Source organism: Rhinoderma darwinii, chromosome 10 (assembly GCF_050947455.1).
Source record: "Rhinoderma darwinii isolate aRhiDar2 chromosome 10, aRhiDar2.hap1, whole genome shotgun sequence".
NCBI classification, from domain to species: domain Eukaryota; kingdom Metazoa; phylum Chordata; class Amphibia; order Anura; family Rhinodermatidae; genus Rhinoderma; species Rhinoderma darwinii.
In genome coordinates this window covers 86,122,448-86,144,907 of record NC_134696.1, presented here as the reverse complement: position 1 = coordinate 86,144,907, position 22,460 = coordinate 86,122,448, and the positions used below count along the sequence as shown (strand labels likewise).

General features: G+C 43.1%; 1 protein-coding gene across 2 annotated transcripts in view; it reads left to right on the top strand.

The window, feature by feature from the left end:
* The window catches only part of LOC142662157 (testicular acid phosphatase homolog), a 79,510-nt gene that overhangs the window by 28,073 nt on the left and 28,977 nt on the right, over nt 1–22,460 (top strand). The window contains exon 4 of one of the 2 annotated variants that reach the window (XM_075840162.1): nt 18,953–19,105. The exons of the other annotated variant lie outside the window; for it this stretch is intronic. Within the exon in view, the coding sequence (XP_075696277.1) occupies nt 18,953–19,105 (153 nt within the window). The remainder of the gene's footprint in view (nt 1–18,952; nt 19,106–22,460) is intronic. 2 annotated transcript variants of the gene reach the window in all.

Genomic DNA, 22,460 nt, shown 5'->3' with positions numbered 1-22,460 from the left:
ACCTTTCAGTATAGTAACTAGTCAGGGCTCTATGGTGGGGGGATAATTCCCCCCTATAGAGCCCTCTGCTGTCAGTAAAACGCCCAGACCCCCCCCTCCTTGCAGTATGCTCCTGGCAGGGGCAGGAAGCTGAGCGCAGTATAAGGGCTTTGTAGCTTTCCTGTGCTTAATTAGCGTGGGAAAGCTACAAGTGGGGCTGTGACTGGTGAGTCTCACAGTCACTCCCAGTGCACACTGCATGCGGCAGGTGCGGCAGCCAGTCTGACTGTGAGTCTCTGACAAGTCACCACCGACACACAGCAGACAGACAGGATAGACTGATAAACCCTCAACTACTACAGTTTCACAGCCATTGACTATGATGGCTTCTATAGTGTAGTGGCCAGCTTGTCTGCCTTCCATATGGAAGGTTTGTGGTTCAAATCCCAGCTGTTTTTTTTTTAATATTAATATCTTACTTTTATTGGGCTTTGTTCACACTAGCATTAATATATGTTTACCTCTCTTCCGTCATTCGCTAGGTTTCCGTTCTTTTGAACGGAAATAAAAGTTCTGCAGACTGCACTTTTGTTTCCTTTAAAAAAAAACGAAACTTAGCGAACGGAGACAAACGGAAAGCAACTGATACAAAAGAATTACCATTGAAAGCAATGGTAATTCTAATGGAACCATTGCTTTCCGTTTAACGTATCGATCCTCTCTTCCTCTGACGGAAGAGCGGTAAACGTATATTAATGCTAGTGTGAAAGAAGCCTTAGGGCCTGTTCACATCAGCGTTGGCTTTCCGTTGTGGGGTTCCGTCGGAGGTAACCCCTCAATGGAAAGTCAAACTGAAACCACAGCTTCCGTTTCCGTCACCATTAGCGCAGTCGACTGCGCTATTGATTCCGTCACAAAAACGGAAACCTGACGGAATTAGCAATGTTTCCGTCACCATTGATTTCAATGGTGACTGAAGCGGAAGCTGTGGTTTCAGTTTGACTTTCCGTTGCAGGGTTCACCCGACGGAAACCTCCCATGGAACCCCGGAACGGAAAGCCAACGCTGATGTGAACAGGCCCTAATCCTTCCCCATAAACCTGCCCCCGCTAATTAAAATAAATATATTATATAATGTATATAGCCCTGTATCCTGTATCCGTCAGGTCAGCGGGACTGACTGATTCAGTGTCAGCGAGTCCTGCAGGATCGAGCTGTTACCGATCACATCTAAGTTCATAACTTAGATGTGATCGGTAATAGGCGACCTAATGGATTCAGGTCTCAGCGCTATATACAGATGCTCTGTATACAGGATACAAAGCAGCTGTATCTCAAAAAGTGCAAATCATTTTCAATAAAAAGTAATTGAAACTTGCACCAATCGCATTAATAGATATCTTTATATATCATAGTGACATGTCAGAAGTTTTCATCGGTGGGGGACTGAGCACTAAGGCCCCCAGCGATCGCTAAAACGAAGCAGAAGAAGTGCTCGGGTGAGCGCTGTGCCGCTTCATTTATGATCGACTTTCAGCCGAGTGAGCGGTGTACGGACTCCTAGACTTTCTATTGAGCCGTACACTGCTCCAAGGAAAGCCAAACAGAATTGAAGCGGCACACCTCTCACCCGAGCACTTCTGCTGCTTCGTTTTAGCGACTTGTGGGGGGTCTCAGTGTTCGGACCCCACTGATCAAAACTTCTGACATGTCAAAAGTTCTTAAAAAAGTTGTTACACTTTAAAGAGAACCTTTCACCTGCCCACAGATTTGCATTTGAGTGCAGCATGTAATGGGGAGGGCTGCACAAACTCTGGGGCACTTTATATATTTTTTCCTACCCTCTTTCCTTACTTAGATATCGGTGCTGTAATATTTGGTGCCCGATATTTAAATAACCCCATGAACTGCCAATGGGGTGGTAATTGGCAAGGGGGCGTGTAACATCGCTGTGACACTGCCCAATCCGCTACGGACAATGTCAACAGCATGAGCTGGAGAGAGGAGATCATGTGCGCACGCACGCTCTCACTCTTCAGCTCTTGGCAGGCAAGTACAAGACTGTGATCTCAGGTGAGAGATCAGTCTTGTCGTCCTTGTCTGCCGAGAGCTAAAGAGTGAGAGCGTGCGTGCGCGCACAGCTCCGATGCCATGGAACAGAAGAAGAAGAATTCACACTCTTCTGCTCCTCTTGTGTTCCTTAGTGGTGGCGGAGCTGCGCGCACGCGCTCTCTCTCCAGCTCTTGCTGTAACGCTGACCGTAGCTGATTGGACAGTGTCACAGCGATATTACACGCCCCCTTGCCAATTACCTTCCCATTGACAGTTCATGGGGTTATTTAAATATCGGGCGCCAAATATTACAGCACTGATATCTAAATAACGAAGGAGGCTAAGAAAAAAATCTAAAGTGCCCCAGAGTTTGTGCAGCCCTCCCCATTACATGCTGCACTCAGCTGTACATGTATGGGGAGGTGAAAGGTTCTCTTTAAGGCTATGTTCACACGGGGTATTTTGCCGAGTTTTTTGACGCGGAAACCGCGTCGCAAAACTCGGCAAAAACGGCCCGAGAACGCCTCCCATTGATTTCAATGGGAGGCGTCGGCGTCTTTTTCCCGCGAGCAGTAAAACTGCCTCGCGGGAAAAAGATGCGACATGCCCTATCTTCGGGCGCTTCCGCCTCTGACCTCCCATTGACTTCAATGGGAGGCAGGAGAAAGCGTATTTCTCGCTGTTTTATGCCCGCGGCGCTCAATGGCCGCGGGCGAAAAACGGCGCGAAAATTGGCGTGCAGGGAGAGGAATATCTGCCTCAAAGTTCCAAACGGAATTTTGAGGCAGATATTCCTCCCCCAAAATACTCCGTGTGAACATAGCCTAAAAGAAAGGTGTTATAATTATTTTTTTTTATTTGATATGTTTGATATGTTTTATATTATGGGCCTAATTTTTCTAATTATTTTATTTATTCATATGTTTGTACGTCTGCGGGGGCAGCCAACTTTATTTTTATTTTTCATACTGCTAATTTTTGTTTTGCAGGTTCCGCTGGACCATTTGGACTACGTCGTAGATTCGTTGGACTACTTCGCTGATTTAAGCTTTATTTTTTATTTTTTTTAATAAAATGGTTAAAGTGGATTGTGTGGAAGAGTTGTCATTTCAATAAAATACATTTCTTTGTCTCTGTTTTTTAATACTTCATTACCGCCTTAGTAATGGCTGCTGTCTGATTGAGAGCGTCCATTACTAAGAAGGGGCTTAGTGTTAGCCAGTAATAAGGCTATCACTAACCCCTATTATTACCCCGGTACCCACCGCCACCAGGAGTCCCGGGAAGAGCTGGGTACGATCCAGCACCCAACCGTCTGAAGAGAAGGGCGGGTACTGGGGTGGCCGCAGGCTGGTAATATCAGGATGGGAATGGCCAAAAACCATTGCCCTTCCCACCCTGGTAATGCTAGGCTGCTGCTGCTTTATTGTATCTGGCTGGTTATGAAAAATGGAGGGGATCTCACGTAATTTTTTTTCTATTATTTATTTTGAAAAAAGACGTGGGGTTCCCGCTATTTTTCACAACCAGCCAGATACAATAAAGCAGCTGCAGCCTAGCATCACCAGCGTGGGAAGGGCCACGATTTTTTTTATCCCTTCCCAGCCTGCTAAAACCAGCCTGTGGCGCCCTGCTGCCTTACCGTCGCTTCAGATGGTCGGGTACTGGATCGTACTCCACTCGCGGCAGTGAGAACCGGGGTAATAATAGGGGTTAGTGATAGCCTTTTTACTGGCTATCACTAAGCCCCTTCTTAGTAATGGACGCTCTCAAGCAGCCATTACTAAGACCATAATAAACTATTCAAAAAAACAGACATAAGAAAAACTTTTATTGAAATCTAAACAACCCCATGCAACCCTCTTTCACCATTTTATTTTATTTATTTAAAGTAGATCATCGGAGTAGTCCAATGAATCTACGACGTAGTCCAAACGCTCCAGCGGAACCTACCAAAAAAAAGCAGTATAAAAATTTAAGAAACTTAACAATAGTCACTCGATATAACTATACTGTAATCACTTATATGGTCTGCAGACATCTTGTGTATAACTGGCATCTACCTCTATAAGGTCACTATATGGTGGTAATATTGGTCTATATATAGTGTGATTTATTCACTAACAGTATGGTGGGTTTTTTCTGACACTATATTGTAGTAATATGTGATCATGGTTTGGTAGTTTTCATTAACCGTATGGAGGTATTATTCAGTAACAGTATAAATGTATTATTCAGTAACAGTATGGGGGTATTATTCAGTCACTGTATGGGGGTATTATTCAGTAACAGTATGGGGGTATTATTCAGTAACAGTATGGGGGTATTATTCAGTAACAGTATGGGGGTATTATTCAGTAACAGTATGGGGGTATTTTTCAGTTACTGTATGGCGGTATTATTCAGTAACTGTATGGCGGTATTATTCAGTAACAGTATGGGGGTATTATTCACTCACTGTATGCGGGTATTATTCAGTAACAGTATAAATGTATTATTCAGTAACAGTATGGGGGTATTATTCAGTAACAGTATGGAGGTATTATTCTGTAACAGTATGGAGGTATTATTCAGTAACTGTATGGAGGTATTATTCAGTAACTGTATGGAGGTATTATTCAGTAACAGTATGGAGGTATTATTCAGTAACTGTATGGAGGTATTATTCAGTAACAGTATGGAGGTATTATTCAGTAACAGTATAAATTTATTATTCAGTAACAGTATGGGGGTATTATTCAGTAACAGTATAAATGTATTATTCAGTAACTGTATGGCGGTATTATTCAGTAACTGTATGGCGGTATTATTCAGTAACAGTATGGGGGTATTATTCAGTAACAGTATGGGGGTATTATTCAGTAACTGTATGGCGGTATTATTCAGTAACAGTATGGAGGTATTATTCAGTAACAGTATGGGGGTATTATTCAGTAACAGTATGGGGGTATTATTCAGTAACAGTATGGGGGTATTATTCAGTAACAGTATGGAGGTATTATTCAGTAACAGTATGGGGGTATTATTCAGTAACAGTATGGGGTATTATTCAGTAACAGTATGGAGGTATTATTCAATAACAGTATGGGGGTATTATTCAGTAACAGTATGGGGGTATTATTCAGTAACTTTATGGTGGTATTATTCAGTAACAGTATGGGGGTATTATTCAGTAACAGTTTGGAGGTATTATTCAGTAAGGCTGGATTCACACGAGCGTTGCGTTTTTGCGCGCGCAAACAACGCGGCGTTTTGCGCGCGCAAAAAACATTTGACAGCTGCGTGTGTCATCCGTGTCTGATGCGCGGCTGCGTGATTTTCGCGCAGCCGCCATCATAGAGATGAGGCTAGTCGACGCCCGTCACTGTCCAAGGTGCTGAAAGAGCTTACTCTTTCAGCACCCTCGACAGTGAATGCCGAACACAATATCGAAAAACCTGTTGAAAAAAAGAAAAAGTTCGTACTTACCGAGAACTTCCCGGCCGTTGCCTTGGTGACGCGTCCTTGGTGACGCGCCTCTCGACATCGGGCCCCACCTCCCTGGATGACGCGCCAGTCCATGTGACCGCTGCAGCCTGTGCTTGGCCTGTGATTGGCTGGAGCTGTCACTTGGCCTGAATTGTCATCCCGGGAGGTCAGACTGGAGGAAGAAGCCGGGAGTTATCGGTAAGTCAGAACTTCGTTTTTTTTTTACAGGTTCATGTTTATTGGGATCGGAAGTCACTGTCCATGGTGCTGAAACAGTTTAACTCCTGACGTCGTGTACCGATAATTTTTTTGCCGGGTTCGGCCAAATCGAGTTCGTCCGAACCCGGTGAAGTTCGGTTCGCTTGTCCGGCTTCGCTAATCGCAAAGACACTCCGTTTGGATGTTCGGAAACAGAAAAGCACGTGGTGCTTTTCTGTTTACATTCATCCTTTTGACAGCTGTTGCGCAAACACGCAGTTCGCACGGAAGTGCTTCCGTGCGACATGCGTGGTTTTCACGCACCCATTGACTTCAATGGGTGCGTGATGCGTTGAAAACGCTGAATCAACGGACATGTCGTGAGTTTTTGCCAACTGAGCAACGCTGCGCAAAAAACGCTGCCATGTCTGCACGGCCCCATTGACTAATATAGCTACGGGCAACGCACGTGAAAATCACGCGCGTTGCACGCGCGTCTTTTACGTTCGTCTGAATAAAGCCTAACAGTATGGGGGTATTATTCAGTAACAGTATGGAGGTATTATTCAATAACAGTATAGGGGTATTATTCAGTAACAGTATGGAGGTATTATTCAGTAACTGTATGGTGGTATTATTCAGTAACAGTATGGGGGTATTATTCAGTAACAGTATGGGGGTATTATTCAGTAACAGTATGGGGGTATTATTCAGTAACTGTATGGTGGTATTATTCAGTAACTGTATGGTGGTATTATTCAGTAACTGTATGGTGGTATTATTCAGTAACAGTATGGGGGTATTATTCAGTAACAGTATGGGGGTATTATTCAGTAACTGTATGGTGGTATTATTCAGTAACAGTATGGGGGTATTATTCAGTAACAGTATGGGGGTATTATTCAGTAACAGTTTGGAGGTATTATTCAGTAACAGTATGGGGGTATTATTCAGTAACAGTATGGGGGTATTATTCAGTAACAGTATGGGGGTATTATTCAGTAACAGTTTGGAGGTATTATTCAGTAACAGTATGGGGGTATTATTCAGTAACAGTATGGGGGTATTATTCAGTAACAGTATGGGGGTATTATTCAGTAACAGTATGGGGTATTATTCAGTAACAGTATGGGGGTATTATTCAGTAATAGTATGGGGGTATTATTCAGTAACAGTATGGGGGTATTATTCAGTAACAGTATGGGGGTATTATTCAGTAACAGTATGGGAGTATTATTGGTAATGTTGGTGTTACAATCTATGTAAATTATTGTGGTGGGGGCTGTGGGGAAGTGTGAGTGTGGCAGCAGATGATCAGGCTAAGAGACACTCTGCAGAGTAGCATGTGATGCACTTTGACATGTAGGTGATACTTATGTGTAGGGTGTGGGCAGTTAACTTGTGCAAAGCCCAGGGCCTAAGATCATATGAATCCACCACTGGCATCGAGCCAGCACAAGCAGACCACAACAATATAGCAGGTAGAGCAAAGAAACTATCCCCGGATGTGCCGCTTCAAAACAGTGCTGAATGCGATCCGTCCTGGACTGGCCTGAATGTAATTGCAGAGAGTGACGCCACAAATGAGACTGGCTGCCGAGGAGAGATATGGGGCAGTGCAGGGCAGACCGTACTATTTGTACTGCACTGATTGGCAGTAAGAATAATTCTTTAAATAGTTTCCATACTTCAAACAGCACTTTAAGGCTATGTTCACACTGAGTTTTTTGCAGGAGGAAAATTCTTCCTCAAAATTCTGTTTGGGATTTTGAGGCAGATTTTGTCCTTCCTGCATGTCGTTTGCCGCGATTTTCACCACGTTTTTCGCTCGCGGCCATTGAGTGCTACGGGCAAAAAACTCAGCGAAATACCCTTTCTCTGCCTCCCATTGATGTCAATAGGAGGTCAGAGGCGTAAATGCGCGAAGATAGGGCATGTCCCTTCTTTCTCGGGAGGCATTTTCGGCTGGTTTTTGACGAGTTTTGCGGAGCGGTTTCCGCGCCCAAAAACTCGTCAAAATACTCAGTGTAAACAGGGCCTAACAAATAAACATCAAATGTTTTCCTATTTAAAACATTTATATATTGCGTGTTTGATGTGTAAAGCTAGGAATGAGAAAACTCTGATAGATTTGGGGGGGGGGGCGCCTTTTTATAGTTCGCCTCAGGCGGCAGACGGGCTAGGTTCACCCCTGCTAGTACTGGTGCAAGCGCAAGAGGACAGTGTTAGATGCCTGGTTCTGTGATATCCAGAGAAAGAGTTAGGGTATGTGCACACGCCTGAAAATAGGTCGTGTGAACCCAGCCTTAAACCTTACCCCACATTTCACCTGTGGCACCCCCAATTCAGTTTGGGTCTTTATATTCTGCCCTGCCCAAGACTTAAGTGTGTGGAGGTTCTCCAGGAACTACGGTAAGTCCTTGGGTTACGTTGAGTACAGAGTATAGCCCACTACAACTAGTACCAGACAGAGGCCACATGCAGTTTTGAATTCTGCGCTCTTCTTTGATTGTCCACATGGCCGCATTGTGCACTTCTTCGGTTATTCCTCCTGGAAATGCATGAATGAATTGACAACCAGGTGCAACCATTCCCTTTGTCAATGGGGCATGCTGCTATACACGCTGATAGTGTCCAGTCACTGTTAACCATGTCAGACAGTGAAGGGACATACCCTAATGAAAAGCAGAATGGTAAGGCCCAGTTGTCCATTTATTCGTACGTTTACAAGAGGAATTACAGGGAAATGGCACAATACAGGGCTCCAACTTTTTTTTTACCTGAAAGGTTACGTTTAAGGGTTTGCCAAAAAATACATAATAATGGATGTCCAGTTGTAAATAATGTATAAATACTAGTCCTTCTCAATGAATTAGAATATCATCAAAAAGTTAATTTATTTCAGTAATTTAATTCAAAAAGTGAAACTCATATATTATATAAATTCATTATACGCAGTCCTAATAGATTGCCTGTCAGATTCAGGCCCCATGCACACGAACGTAAAAACGCCCGTAATCACGGGCCGAAATTACGGGCCCATAGACTTCTATTGGCCACGGGTATCTCCCCGTATGCTTACGGGAAGGTGCCCGTGCTGTGGAAAAATATACAACATGTCCTATTTCAGGCCGTAAGTAAGGCACGGGTAGCCCATAGAAGTCTATGGGGCTCCCGTAATTACGGGTGACTACGTGTGTGCACCCGTAATTACGGGAGCGTTGCTAGGCGACATCAGTAAATAGTTACTGTCCTGGGTGCTGAAAGAGTTAAATGATCGGCAGCAACTCTTTCAGCACCCTGGACAGTGACTTCCGAACACAATATAGATCAATGTGTAAAAAAAATAGAAGTTACTTACCCAGAACTCCCTGCTTCTTCCTCCAGTCCGGCCTCCCGGGATGACGTTTCAGCCCATGTGACCGCTGCAGCCAATCACAGGCCAATCACTGGCTGCAGCGGACACATGGACTGCCGCGTCATCCAGGTAGGTCGGGCTGGATGTCGAAAGAGGGACGAGTCACCAAGACATCGGCCGGGTAAGTATGAATTTCTTTTACTTTTACTACGGAAAGGGCTGTCCCTTCTCTCTATCCTGCACTGATAGAGAGAAGGGGCTGCCAATTAGTGCAGTGCAATTTTGCAGCGAAAATGTGCCCATAAATTCGGGTGGAATACGGGTGACACCGGACCTGTATTTACAGGCACGGGTCCGTAAATACTGGTGCAATACGGGTCGAATACGTGTGACCAAGGATCCGTATTTACGCCAGTATTTACGGTAGGAAAAAAATATGTTTGTGTGCATGAGGCCTTACACTGACAGGCAGTAATGCTTTGGTATACTAAGTACACCAAAGCATTAGAGCAGTGATCTAAAGATCGCATAGTAAAGTCCCCTAGTGGGACTAAAAAAATAAGTACATAATGTGAAATAAAAATTATTACTAAAAATGACAGTAAAAAAATAAATAAAACCATTTTTTTTTTTCCATAAAAAGTGGTTTTATTTAGTAAAAGTGTAAAAAAGAAATAAAAGTACACATATATGGCATTGCCGAGACCATAATGACTCAAACAATAAAGTTAATATGTAATTTAAACCGCAAGGTGAACACCGTAAAAAGAAAATGCAAAAAACAATGGCGAAAAAGTCATAATAAAAGTTAATCAATAAGTCCCATGTACCCCAAAACAGTACCAATCAAAACTACATCTCATCCTGCAAAAAACAAGCCCTCATATCAAGACATTGACGGAAAAATAGAAAAATGACAGCTCTTGGAAAGCGACGATGCAAAAACAAATAATTTTAATTCAAAAGTGTTTTTATTGTGCAAAAGTCGTAAAACATAAAAAACCTATACATATGTGCTATCATCCTAATCGTACGACCCATAGAATAAAGGTAATGTGTTATTTTCGCCGCAGAGTGAACGGCGTCAATTTAAAATGCATAGAACAATGGCGGAATTTCAGGGGTTTTTTCTATTGCCCCGAAAAAAAGCTAATCATAAAATTATATGTACCCCAAAATGGTGCCATTAAAAAGTTAAATTAATCCCGCAAAAAACATGTCCTCGTACAGCTATGTGAACAGAGAAATAAAAAAGTTAGAGCTCTTTGAATGCTACTATAGAAAAATGAAAAAAAAAAATTATAAAAATAGCCTGGTCATTAGGGCCTAAAATAGGCTGGTCACTAAGTGGTTAATGTTGATGATTATGGCTAACAGTTAATGAAAACCCAAAATGTATTTATTTATTTTTATTATTAGTCTCTCCGAAAACTTGAATATTGGGTAAAAGTTGAAGATTGTAGCCTCATGGTGTGACACTCAAATCAACACAAAACACCTGCAAATGTTTCCTAAGCCTTTGACCCCTTAATGACCGGGCCTGTTTGTACCTTAATGACCAAGCCAGATTTGTCAAATCTGGTATGTCTGACTTTATCAGAGAATAACTCTGTGAAAGTTTTGAATATCCAAGTAATTCTGACATTTTAGTGGTAAAAGTAGACTGATATGATTTGCGGAAATTAATTAAAAAAATAGAAAAATGGAAGAAATTTTGTAAATTACAATTTTCCCCTATTTTTAACTGCAATATGTCACATATTTACACACATACTGTACAATTTTTTTTATTAAATATATATTTCCATCTCTTTACTCTATTTTGGCAGCACTAAAATAAATTTTCAGCAATTTAGAGGACAAATTGAATAATAATTTTATACATTTTGAAGTACATTTTGTTTCCTATACCAAGCCAGGTTTTCAGAGGCTCATATGTCTCAGAGTGATGGAAACCCCCACAAATGACCCCATTTAGAAAACTAGACCCCTTAAGGTATTTATCTAGGGGTATAGTAAGTATTTTGACCCCACAGTTTTTTGCTAAATTTAATACGTAGCAGGTGAAAAATAAAATAATTTCACTTTTTTTCATAAAAGTATCAGTTTGAAGACCGATTTCTTTGTAAAGCGACCATGAGAATGAAGAAACACACCACAAAATCTATCACCCTGTTTCTCCTGTTTTCAAAAATACCCACATTGTGGCCCTAATGCGCTGCCTGGACACACGGCAGGACCCAAAAGGAAGGGAGCACCTGGAGGCTTTCAGGACTCATATTTTGCTTGAAAATGTTTTAGGCCCCACTGTACATTTGGAGAAGCTTTGAGCTGCCAGAACGATAGAAACTCCCCATAAACGACCCCATTTAGAAAACTAGACCCCATAAGGTATTTATCTAGGAGTATAGTAAGTATTTTGACCCCACAGTTTTTTGCTAAATTTAATGCATAGCAGGTGAAAAAAATAATAATTTCACTTTTTTCATAAAAGTATTAGTTTGAAGACCGATTTCTTTGTAAAGCGAAAATGAAGAAACACACCCCAAAATCTATCACCCTCTTTCTCCTGTTTTCAAAAATACCCACATTGTGGCCCTAATGCGTTGTTTGGATACACGGCAGGTCCCCAAAGGAAGGGAGCACCCGGAGGCTTTCAGGACTCATATTTTGCTTGAAAATGTTTTAGGCCCCACTGTACATTTGGAGAAGCTTTGAGCTGCCAGAACGATAGAAACTCCCCATAAACGACCCCATTTAGAAAACTAGACCCCATAAGGTATTTATCTAGGAGTATAGTAAGTATTTTGACCCCACAGTTTTTTGCTAAATTTAATGCATAGCAGGTGAAAAAAATAATAATTTCACTTTTTTCATAAAAGTATTAGTTTGAAGACCGATTTCTTTGTAAAGCGAAAATGAAGAAACACACCCCAAAATCTATCACCCTCTTTCTCCTGTTTTCAAAAATACCCACATTGTGGCCCTAATGCGTTGTTTGGATACACGGCAGGTCCCCAAAGGAAGGGAGCACCCGGAGGCTTTCAGGACTCATATTTTGCTTGAAAATGTTTTAGGCCTCACTGTACATTTGGAGAAGCTTTGAGCTGCCAGAACGATAGAAACTCCCCATAAACGACCCCATTTAGAAAACGACACCCCTTAAGGTATTTATATAGGGCTATAGTTAACATTTTGACCACACAGGTTTTTCGCTAAATATATTGGAATTAGTCTGTAAAACTTAAAATTTACTTTTTTTCTGAAACATAGAAATTTTTAATATTTACAAGAAAAAGAAAATGCACCCCAACATTTGTAAAGCAATGTCTCCCGATTATGACAATACCCCATATGTGGTAATAAACTGCTGTTTGGACCCACAGCAGGGCTCAGAAGGGAAGGAGCGTCATTTGGATTTCTGATTTTGCTGCAATGGTTTTCGGTGCCATGTCGCATTTGCATTTGCAATGCACTGGAGGGACCAAAACAGTGGAAACCCACCAAAAGTGACCCCATTTTGGAAAAACCTTCAAGGAATTTTTCTAGGGGTATAGTGAGCATTTAGACCCCACGGGTCTTTTGCAGAGTTTATTAGAATTAGGGCGCGAAAATTAATATCAAAATTTTTTTCACTAAAATGTTGAATTTTCTCATTTTCACAAGGGATAAAGGAGGAAAAAAAAACAAACATTTTTTTTATAAAGCAATTTCTCCCGAGTACGGAAATACCCCACATGTGGTCATACGGTTTTTTCATTAGAAATGAATTAACCCTTTCAGGACTGATCCATTTTTTGCTTTCTTATTTTAGATTTTCACTCCCCGCTTTCCAAGAGCCATAATTTTTTTATTTTTCCATCAATAGAGCGGTGTGAGGGCTTATTTCTTGCGGGAGGAGCTGCAGTTTTTATTGGTACCAATTTTTGGTACATAAAATTTGATTAAAAAGTTGTATTACATTCAATTATTTAATTTTTTTAAGGTGTTCACTGTGCAAATTAAATAATGGTATATTGTAATAGTTCTGACTTTTACGGACGTAGCGATACCAATTTTGTTCATTTTTTTACATTACTTTAGAAGAAAAATGGGAAAAGGTGTTTTGTTTTTTTTAACTTTAAAAAAAAATATTCTCACTACTAATAACTATAATTCTTCTACACATTTTATTAATCAATCCCCTTAGGGGACTTGATACAGCGATCATTGGATCACTGGTACAATACACTGCAATACTAATGTATTGCAGTATATTGTTATTCTTACAGGCTTCTGTAACAGAGCGATCGCTGTACCTGTCCGTTAGTCCCAGGTGTCAGCTGTAATACACAGCTGACACCCGCAGCGTATCGAGCGGGCACAGCACGTGAGCCGGCTCCATACATCAACCGCCACACCATGACGGGCAATCAAGTCATAGTGCGCAAAGGGGTTAGTGCACAGCGGATGCTTCAAAGTGAAAATTGCAATTTTCCACTGATATGCCATTTTAGTGCATAATATGTTGTGCCCAGTTTGTGTCACAGAAGACAAATACCTCATAAAACGTTAAGCTGGTTTTCTCGGGTATGGCGATGCCATATGTGTGGGCGCAAACTGCTGCTTGGGCACGCTACAGGGCTCAGAAGGGAGGGACGCCATTTTGCTTTTGGAGCGCAGATTTTGCTTAGGCACACGACAGCAAAAAACCTCCGTTTTTGCGGACCGCAATTGCGGTCCGCAAAAACGGAGCCATTCACTTTCATTAAACACTGACACCTTTCCGTAGCACTACGGAAGGGTGTCAGTGCCGTGGAAATGTTCCGAGAATTATGGAACATGTCCGTTCTTTCGCATTTTGCGGGCCGTGCTCCCATACTTTGTAATGCGGCTGTCAGTCAGCGGCCGGCCGTGCCCGCAATCGCGGGCTGTGATTGCGGGTACGATCGTGTGCATGGGGCCTTAGTGGTAGTTTTGTTTGGGGTTTCGCTGGTATTTCAGTTTATAATGTGGGGGCATATGTAATCTGTGCGGAGTACATCAGGGTATATGTAATCTGTGCGGAGTACATCAGGGTATATGTAAGCTGTGCGGAGTACATCAGGGTATATGTAATCTGTGCGGAGTACATCAGGGTATATGTAATCTGTGCGGAGTACATCAGGGTATATGTAATCTGTGCGGAGTACATCAGGGTATATGTAATCTGTGCGGAGTACATCAGGGTATATGTAAGCTGTGAGGAGTACATCAGGGTATATGTAATCTGTGCGGAGTACATCAGGGTATATGTAAGCTGAGCGGAGTGCATCAGGGTATATGTAATCTGTGTGGAGTACATCAGGGTATATGTAAGCTATGAGGAGTACATCAGGGTATATGTAATATGTGAGGAGTACATCAGGGTATATGTAAACTGTGCGGAGTACATCAGAGTATATGTAAACTGTGAGGAGTATATCAGGGTATATGTAAGCTGTGCGGAGTACATCAGGGTATATGTAAGCTTGGCGGAGTACATCAGGGCATATGTAAGCTGTGCGGAGTACATCAGGGTACATGTAATATGGACGGAGTGCATCAGGGTATATGTAAACTGTGCGGAGTACATCAGGGCATATGTAATCTGTGCGGAGTACATCAGGGCATATGTAATCTGTGCGGAGTACATCAGGGTATATGTAATCTGTGCGGGGTACATCAGGGCATATGTAATCTGTGCGGGGTACATCAGGGCATATGTAATCTGTGCGGAGTACATCAGGGTATATGTAATCTGTGCGGGGTACATCAGGGTATATGTAATCTGTGCGGGGTACATCAGGGTATATGTAATCTGTGCGGGGTACATCAGGGTATATGTAATCTGTGCGGAGAACATCAGGGCATAATAAGAGGGTATAATAATGCGGTAAATAAATAATAATTCATAGATATGTGCCCGGTGTCACACTGATAAATAGCGCCCGATCTTAGCCGATTTTGGAATACTCTTCACATTTTGCATCGCCATATTCTGAGAGCCAGAACTTTTTTATTTTTTCACCACCGGAGCCCTGTGAAGGCTTATTTGTTGCGGGACAATCTGTAGTTTTCATTGGTACCATTTTGGGGTACATGCGATTTTTTTTTTGATCACTTTTTATTCAATTTTTTTGCAATCCTGACCAAAAAACAGGAATTCTGACACAGTTTTTTAGGTTTTCTTATTGCGGCGTTCACCGTACACTATAAATGACATTTTTACTTTATTCTGCGGGTTGGTACGATTACGGCGATACCAGATGTATATAGGTTTGGTCCTTTTTTTAAGCGTTTGCACAATAAAATCACTTATTTATAAAAAAAATAATTTTCTTTGTCACCATATTCTGAGAGCCGTAATTTTTTTATTTTTTAGTCAAAAAAGGCGGTGTAAGGGCTTGTTTTTTGCGGGACGGATAGAAGTTTTTATTGGTACTATTTTTCGGGTACATGCGACTTTTTGATCACTTTTTATTCTCTATTTTGGGAGGGGTGGTGACCAAAAAAATTTCGATTCTGTCGTCGTTTTTTATTGATTTTTTTGGGGTGTTCATCGTGCGGGAAAAATAACATTACAGTTTTATAGTTGGGGTCGTTACGAACGCGGTGATACCAGATATGTGTACTTTTTTAACGTGTTCATTTTTTTTCTATAATAAAAGTCTTATTATAGTAAAAAAAGCATTTTGTGTTTATATAACTTATAAACTCATATTTACACTTTTTTTTAAAACCTTTATTACTTATTTTTACTTTTTTCACTTGTCCCACTAGGGGACACTTAGACTTGCAGCTTTGATCGCTGCTAGAGTACATTACACTACACACGTAGTGTAATGTACTCTAACTGTCATTGTGACGTAACTGTCACTCTGACAGGAAGCCTCGGAGGACCGGCCGGAGGCTGTTCCTCCGAGGCTTCCGTACATGGCAACCCGGAGGTCATTGTCTGACCTCCGATTGCCACGACAAGCATCGGTAGCCCCATGATCACTTCGTAGGGGCTGCCGATGTGCTTTAAACCACTTAAATGCGGCGACGCCAATCCGTCGCCGCACTTAAGGGGTTAATTGCCGAAAACAGCGGCGATGGTCCGGCGAGACTGATGTGACAGCTGTCTAGGACAGCTGTCAGTGCGCGCCTGTCACTCTGTGTTTACACGGAGTGACAGTTTGAAATACTGATGAAAATGAACGTCATGGTGCGGGAACTAGCAGCCGACCATGACGTTCATTTTCGTCATTGGTCGTGAAAGGGTTAAAAGGACGGGTCTGCTGCTCAGTGTCCAAAATCCTGTTTTCAGATGAAAGTAAATTTTGCATTTCATTTGTAAATTTCGGTCCCAGAATCTGGAGGAAGAGTGGAGAGGCGTCAATCCAAGTTCCTGCGGTCCAGTGTGAAGTTTCCAGTCAGTGATGGTTTGGGGCCGTGTCATCCGATGGTGCTGGTCCACTGTGTTATATCAAGTCCAGAGTCAGCGCAGCGTCTACCAGAACATTTCACAGCACTTCATGCTTCCCTCTGCTGACAAGCTTTATGGAGATGCGGATTTCATTTTCGGGCAGGACTTGGCACCTGCCCACACTGCCAAAAGTACCAATACCTGGTGTAATAACCACAGTAAGGCTATGTTCACACGGAGTATTTTGGGGGAGGAATATCTGCCTCAAAGCTCCAAACGGAATTTTGAGGCAGATATTCCTCCCCCAAAATACTCCGTGTGAATAGCAATGATCGCGCCGTTTTTCGCCCGCGGCCATTGAGCGCCACGGGCAGAAAACACGCTTTCTCCTGCCTCCCATTGAAGTCAATGGGAGGTCGGAGGCGGAAGCGCCCGAAGATAGGGCATGTCGCTTCTTTTTCCCGCGAGGCAGTTTTACTGCTCGCGGGAAAAAGACGCCGACGCCTCCCATTGAAATCAATGGGAGGCGTTCTCGGGCCGTTTCTGCCGAGTTTTGCGACGCGGTTTCCGCGTCAAAAAACTCGGCAAAAGACCCCGTGTGAACATAGCCCAGTAACACTGCGCTTGATTGGCCAGCAAACTCTCCTGACCTAACCCCCAGAGAGAATCTATGGGGTATTGTCAAGAGGAAGATGAGACACCAGACCCAACAATGCAGACGAGCTGAAGGCCGCCATCAAAGCAACCTGGACTTCCATAAAACCTCAGCAGTGCCACAGGCTGATCACCTACATGCCACGCCGCATTGATAACACCTCAGCAGTGCCACAGGCTGATCGCCCCCATGCCACGCTGCATTGATAACACCTCAGCAGTACCACAGGCTGAACGCCTTCATGCCACGCCGCATTGATAACACCTCAGCAGTACCACAGACTGATCACCTCCATGCCACGCCGCATTGATAACACCTCAGCAGTGCCACAGGCTGATCACCTCCATGCCACGCCGCATTGATAACACCTCAGCAATACCACAGGCTGATCACCTCCATGCCACGCCGCATTGATAACACCTCAACAGTGCCACAGGCTGATCACCTCCATGCCACGCCGCATTGATAACACCTCAGCAGTGCCACAGGCTGATCACCTCCATGCCACGCCGCATTGATAACACCTCAGCAGTGCCACAGGCTGATCGCCTCCATGCCACGCCACATTGATGTAGTAATTCATGCAGCAGGAGCCCCGACCAAGTATTGAGTGCATATACTGTACATACTTTTCAGTAGGCCAAAATTTCAGTATTAAAATTTTTTGAAATTGGGCTTATATAATATTCTAATTTTCTGAGAGACGAAATTTTGGGTTTTCATTAACTGTTAGGGAATGTTCACACGCAGAGTCAAAAACGTCTCAAAATACGGAGCTGTGTTCAAGAGAAAACAGCTCCTGATTTTCAGACGTTTTTTATGCCACTCGCGATTTTCGTACAGTTTTTCCGCTGCGTTTTTTACGGCCGTTTTTGGAGCTTTTATAAATAGAGTCTATGGAAAACGGCTCCAAAAACATCCCAAGAAGTTTCCTGCACTTCTTTTTCGCGGCCGTTTTTTTACGCAAAAAAACGCAGCGAAAAACGCTCCGTCGGAACAGAACGCCGTTTTCCCATTGAAATCAATGGGCAGATGTTTGGAGGCGTTCTGCTTCCGATTTTTCAACCGATTTTTCAAACGGCCGAAAATATGTTGTGTCAACATACCCTTAGACATAATCTTCAACATTAAAAGAAAAAAATGCTGGAAATAGATCACTCTGTGTGTAAAGAATCTATAGAATATATGAGTTTCACTTTTTGAATTAAATAACTGAAATAAATTTACTTTTTGATGATATTCTAATTCATTGAGAAGGACTAGTATGTGTATGTATGTATGTATGTATGTATGTATATGTATATCTATAGATAGATAGATAGATAGATAGATAGATAGATAGATAGATAGATAGATAGATAGATAGATAGATAGATAGATAGAAAAATCCAATAAATAGGCATCACACCGTAGATTCAGTGAAAAAAGAGGGTACTTTATTGCCCCATGAATCTATGGTGTGCTGCCTATTTTTTGGATTTCTGTATTACTGGGAACTTGGTCTGCACCCCTGGGCTTGCACCCACATCTCTAACCGGTGCTGCTGGATCTTCTGGATAGATAGATAGATAGATAGATAGATAGATAGATAGATAGATAGATAGATAGATAGATAGATAGATAGATAGATATATTATGTAAATACACTGCATCTCTCTCTCTCATCTACTGTACAATGTCTATTGGAGTTTGAGGTAGTTTAAGTCCACTAACTTATGTTTTGTACTGCAGCTCTGCTTGTTAAGGTTGGCTGCTGTGTATAAGAATAAGCCCACCGCAAGCTTATCAGTGAATCCGTTACATAATTTTGTTAAATGTTGCTCTCTACACACAGATCTATGTGCGCAGTACGGACTATGACCGGACCTTGATGAGTGCTCAAGCAAACCTGGCAGGATTGTATCCTCCAAATGGAACCCAGCAATGGAACCAAGATATTCCATGGCAGCCAATTCCAGTGCATACTGTGCCTGTATCCCAAGACAGAGTGAGATATAGTACATTTCTGTATGTCTGTCTGTCGGTTTGTTATTTCGAATTGATGATTGCAACAGTTATTCTGTCCTGGCCCCTGAAAAGTCAGGATCCACCTCTGACGCCACTATGGCATTGTATTTTCCTGATTTATACTTATTACCCAGATCACTCTCTTTATAAGCGGGAGTGGCACGTGTAATATTGCTTGGTATCTGCGGGTAGGAGAGTTTGTGTTTGCATTCATGTCACACCGGTTCCCCTACACCATATGGACCAAAGTATTTGGACAGACCTCTTGATAATTGAATTCAGGTGTTTCATTCAGTCCCATTGTCACAGGTGTAAAAATCCAGCACCTCGCCATGCAGTCGCCTTTACAAACGTTTGTGATAGAATGAGTCATTCTAAAGAGGTCACTGAATTCCGGCGTGGTACCGTAATACGACGCCACCGTTGTAAAAAGTCAGTTCATGAAATTTCTTCCCTCCTAGATATTCCACAATCAACTATGAGTGGTATTATGGCAAAGTGGAAGCGTTTAGGAAGCACAGCAACTCAGCCACGAAGTTGCAGACCATGTAAAATGTTCATGGCCGAGCAGCTGCATGCCAGCCTTACATCACCAAGCACAATGGCAAGCATTGGATGGAGTGTTGTACAGCCGCCGCCACTGGACTCTGGAGCAGTGGAAACGTTCTGTGGAGCGATGAATCACGCTGATCTATCTGGCAGTCTGATGGACGGGTCGGGGGTTTGGTGAATGCCAGGAGAGCGTTACCTGCCTCACTGTATTGTGCCAACTGTAACGTTTGGTGGAGGAGGGAGAATGCTATGGGGATGTTTTTCACGGGTTGGCCCAGGCCCCTTAGTTCCAGTGACGGGAAATCTTTGTAGGAACAGTTTGGGGAAGGTCCTTTTTCTGTTCCAGCATGAATGTTACCCAGTGCACAAAGCAGGTTCCATAAAGGCATGGTTGGTTGAGTTTGGTGTGGAAGAACTTGACTGGTCCGCACAGAGGCCTGACCTCTACCCAGTGTCGGACTGGGGTACCTTAGGCCCACCAGAGGAATTAATTTAAAGGGCCCACTCTCAATCTATTGCAGACTCCGTTTTATTCTATAATAAACATTGTCTTAAAGCAAGCTGTCCCCGATGCTCTCTAAAGTGCTACTTTAGTGAGTTGCTAAAATATTTCATTATTCAGTAAACCTTAGGGTATTGTTCACACGTAGACAATCAACTGCGAAAAATCCGCAGCGTCATACAGTAGCAACAAAGTGGATGAGATTTGAAAAGATCGCATCCACACGGTGCTGAAAAAATCAGCTGAGAAAACGTTCATAAATTAACCTATGGGCGTTTTTTTTTTTTTTTTAATAAAAATGAGTTAGTATGAGGTGGGTCCATAACCTACAAATACACCTCTGTACTGGGTCTAAGCCTGCAGAATATACTTTGGATAGGTAGGAAACAGCTTTACTCTAATTAAAAGCAGCCTTGGGAAAATTGGAGGAGTGTTAGATCAAAAAGGAGGAAAAAACATAGTGACATTGCAAAGAACCTCATTATTGTAATTAGATTCAGCAGTAATGCATATGTATTTATATTTAGTGTATTAGGTAGCCTTTGCGTTCGCAGAGTGCTGTCGCAATGTTTTTTTCTTCTTTACATGTATTTACGGTCACAGCGTACTTGCAACTGTATATTTTTCATTTTGTTAGGATGTGCAGACCAATATCTTTTTTTACATTTTTTCTCTTTTGTGTTTTTGCGTGTTATATTGTTGCCAGTTAGATGGTACATCTATTGCATCGGAGCTTCTGCTGTAGTTCTACAATAGCTGGAGAGCTAGAGACTAAATACTGGAGGAATAAGTTGCTATTACTTAATTTTTCAGTTCTTTACCATTTTCAAGATCTCTGTTAAATACAGCGTGCGCCAGGGGGGTAGCTAGGGGGGGCAGGCAGGTCATGAGCCCCGGGCGCAACTACGTGGTAGGGAAGGGGGGGGCGCCGTGGCAGAGCAGCTGATCGCTGCTGATAGGCGCCCTGTATGTCGGACACCAGCAGCAGCGATCAGCATTAGGAAGAGCCAGGAGTTCATGCGGCGGCGTTTTGACTGGGGTCTGTGACTGTCCGGGAGTGGACCCGTCCAGTCACCTGACCTGTCACCTGACCTGTCCCCTGACCTGTCCCCTGAACTCACTGGTCCACTCCCGGGCTGTCACCGACCCTAGTCAGAAGGAACTCCGCCGCTGCCTGCGCCACATGACCTCCTCGGCTCCTCCGGTGAGTAACGTCAGGCAGAGCGGAGAGTGGTAGAGGTAGGCTACCGCTCTCTGCTCTGTTTATAGTGTGACGCTATTTGCAAGGAGTGGGGATTGTGGCGCTATTTACAAGGGGGGTGGTGGGCTGTGTGGCACTATATACAAGGGGGGAGTGTGGCGCTATTTACAAGGGGTGTAGTGTGCCACTATTTACAAGGGAGGCAGCGGGCTGTGTGTGGCACTTTCTACAAGGAGGGCTGTGTTGGTGCTGTTTACAAGGGGGGCTGTGTGTGGTGCTATCTACAAGGGGGGCTGTCTTTGGCACTATTTACAAGTGGGGGCTGTGTGGCGCTGTTTACTAGAGGGGGTCAGTGTGGTGCTATTTACAAGGGGGGCAGTTTGGCGCTGTTTACAAGGGGGGTCAGTGTGTCATTATCTACAAGGGGGGGCTGTGTGGCACTATCTACAAGCGGGTCTGTGTGTGGCACTATCTACAAGGGGGGGGCTGTGTGTGGCAATATCTTCAATGGGAGCTGTGTGGTGCTATTTACAAGGGTGGGCTGTGTGGCGCTATCTACAACAGGGGGGCTGTGTGGCACTATCTACAACAGGGGGGCTGTGTGGCACTATCTCCAACAGGGGGCTGTGTCTCGTTAACTACAAGGGGGGGCTGTGTGTGGAGCTATCTACAGGGGGCTGTGTGGCGTTATATACAAGAGGGGAGCTGTGTGTGGCACTATCTACAGGCAGCTGTGAGTGGCGCTATCTACAGGGGGCTGTGTGTGGCGCTATCTACAAGGGGTCTGTGTATGACACTACCTACAGGCATCTGTGTGTGGCATTATCTACAAGGGGCTGTGTGTGGCCTCTTTAATTTATTTTCTTCTAATTTATTGTTATGTTAACTCCCTTATAGAACTATATCGCTTGTAAAATATACAAATAGTTTTATGCTCGAGTTACATTAAAAAAAATTGTAAAAAAAAAAATTACACCTCATTGATTGGTAGAGCAAGCAAACACGGCGAGTGGGAAGGAGTTGTCAGGAAAGAAGTTGGGGGGGCGCCAATCTGAATATTTGCCCTGGGTGCAAGAGAAC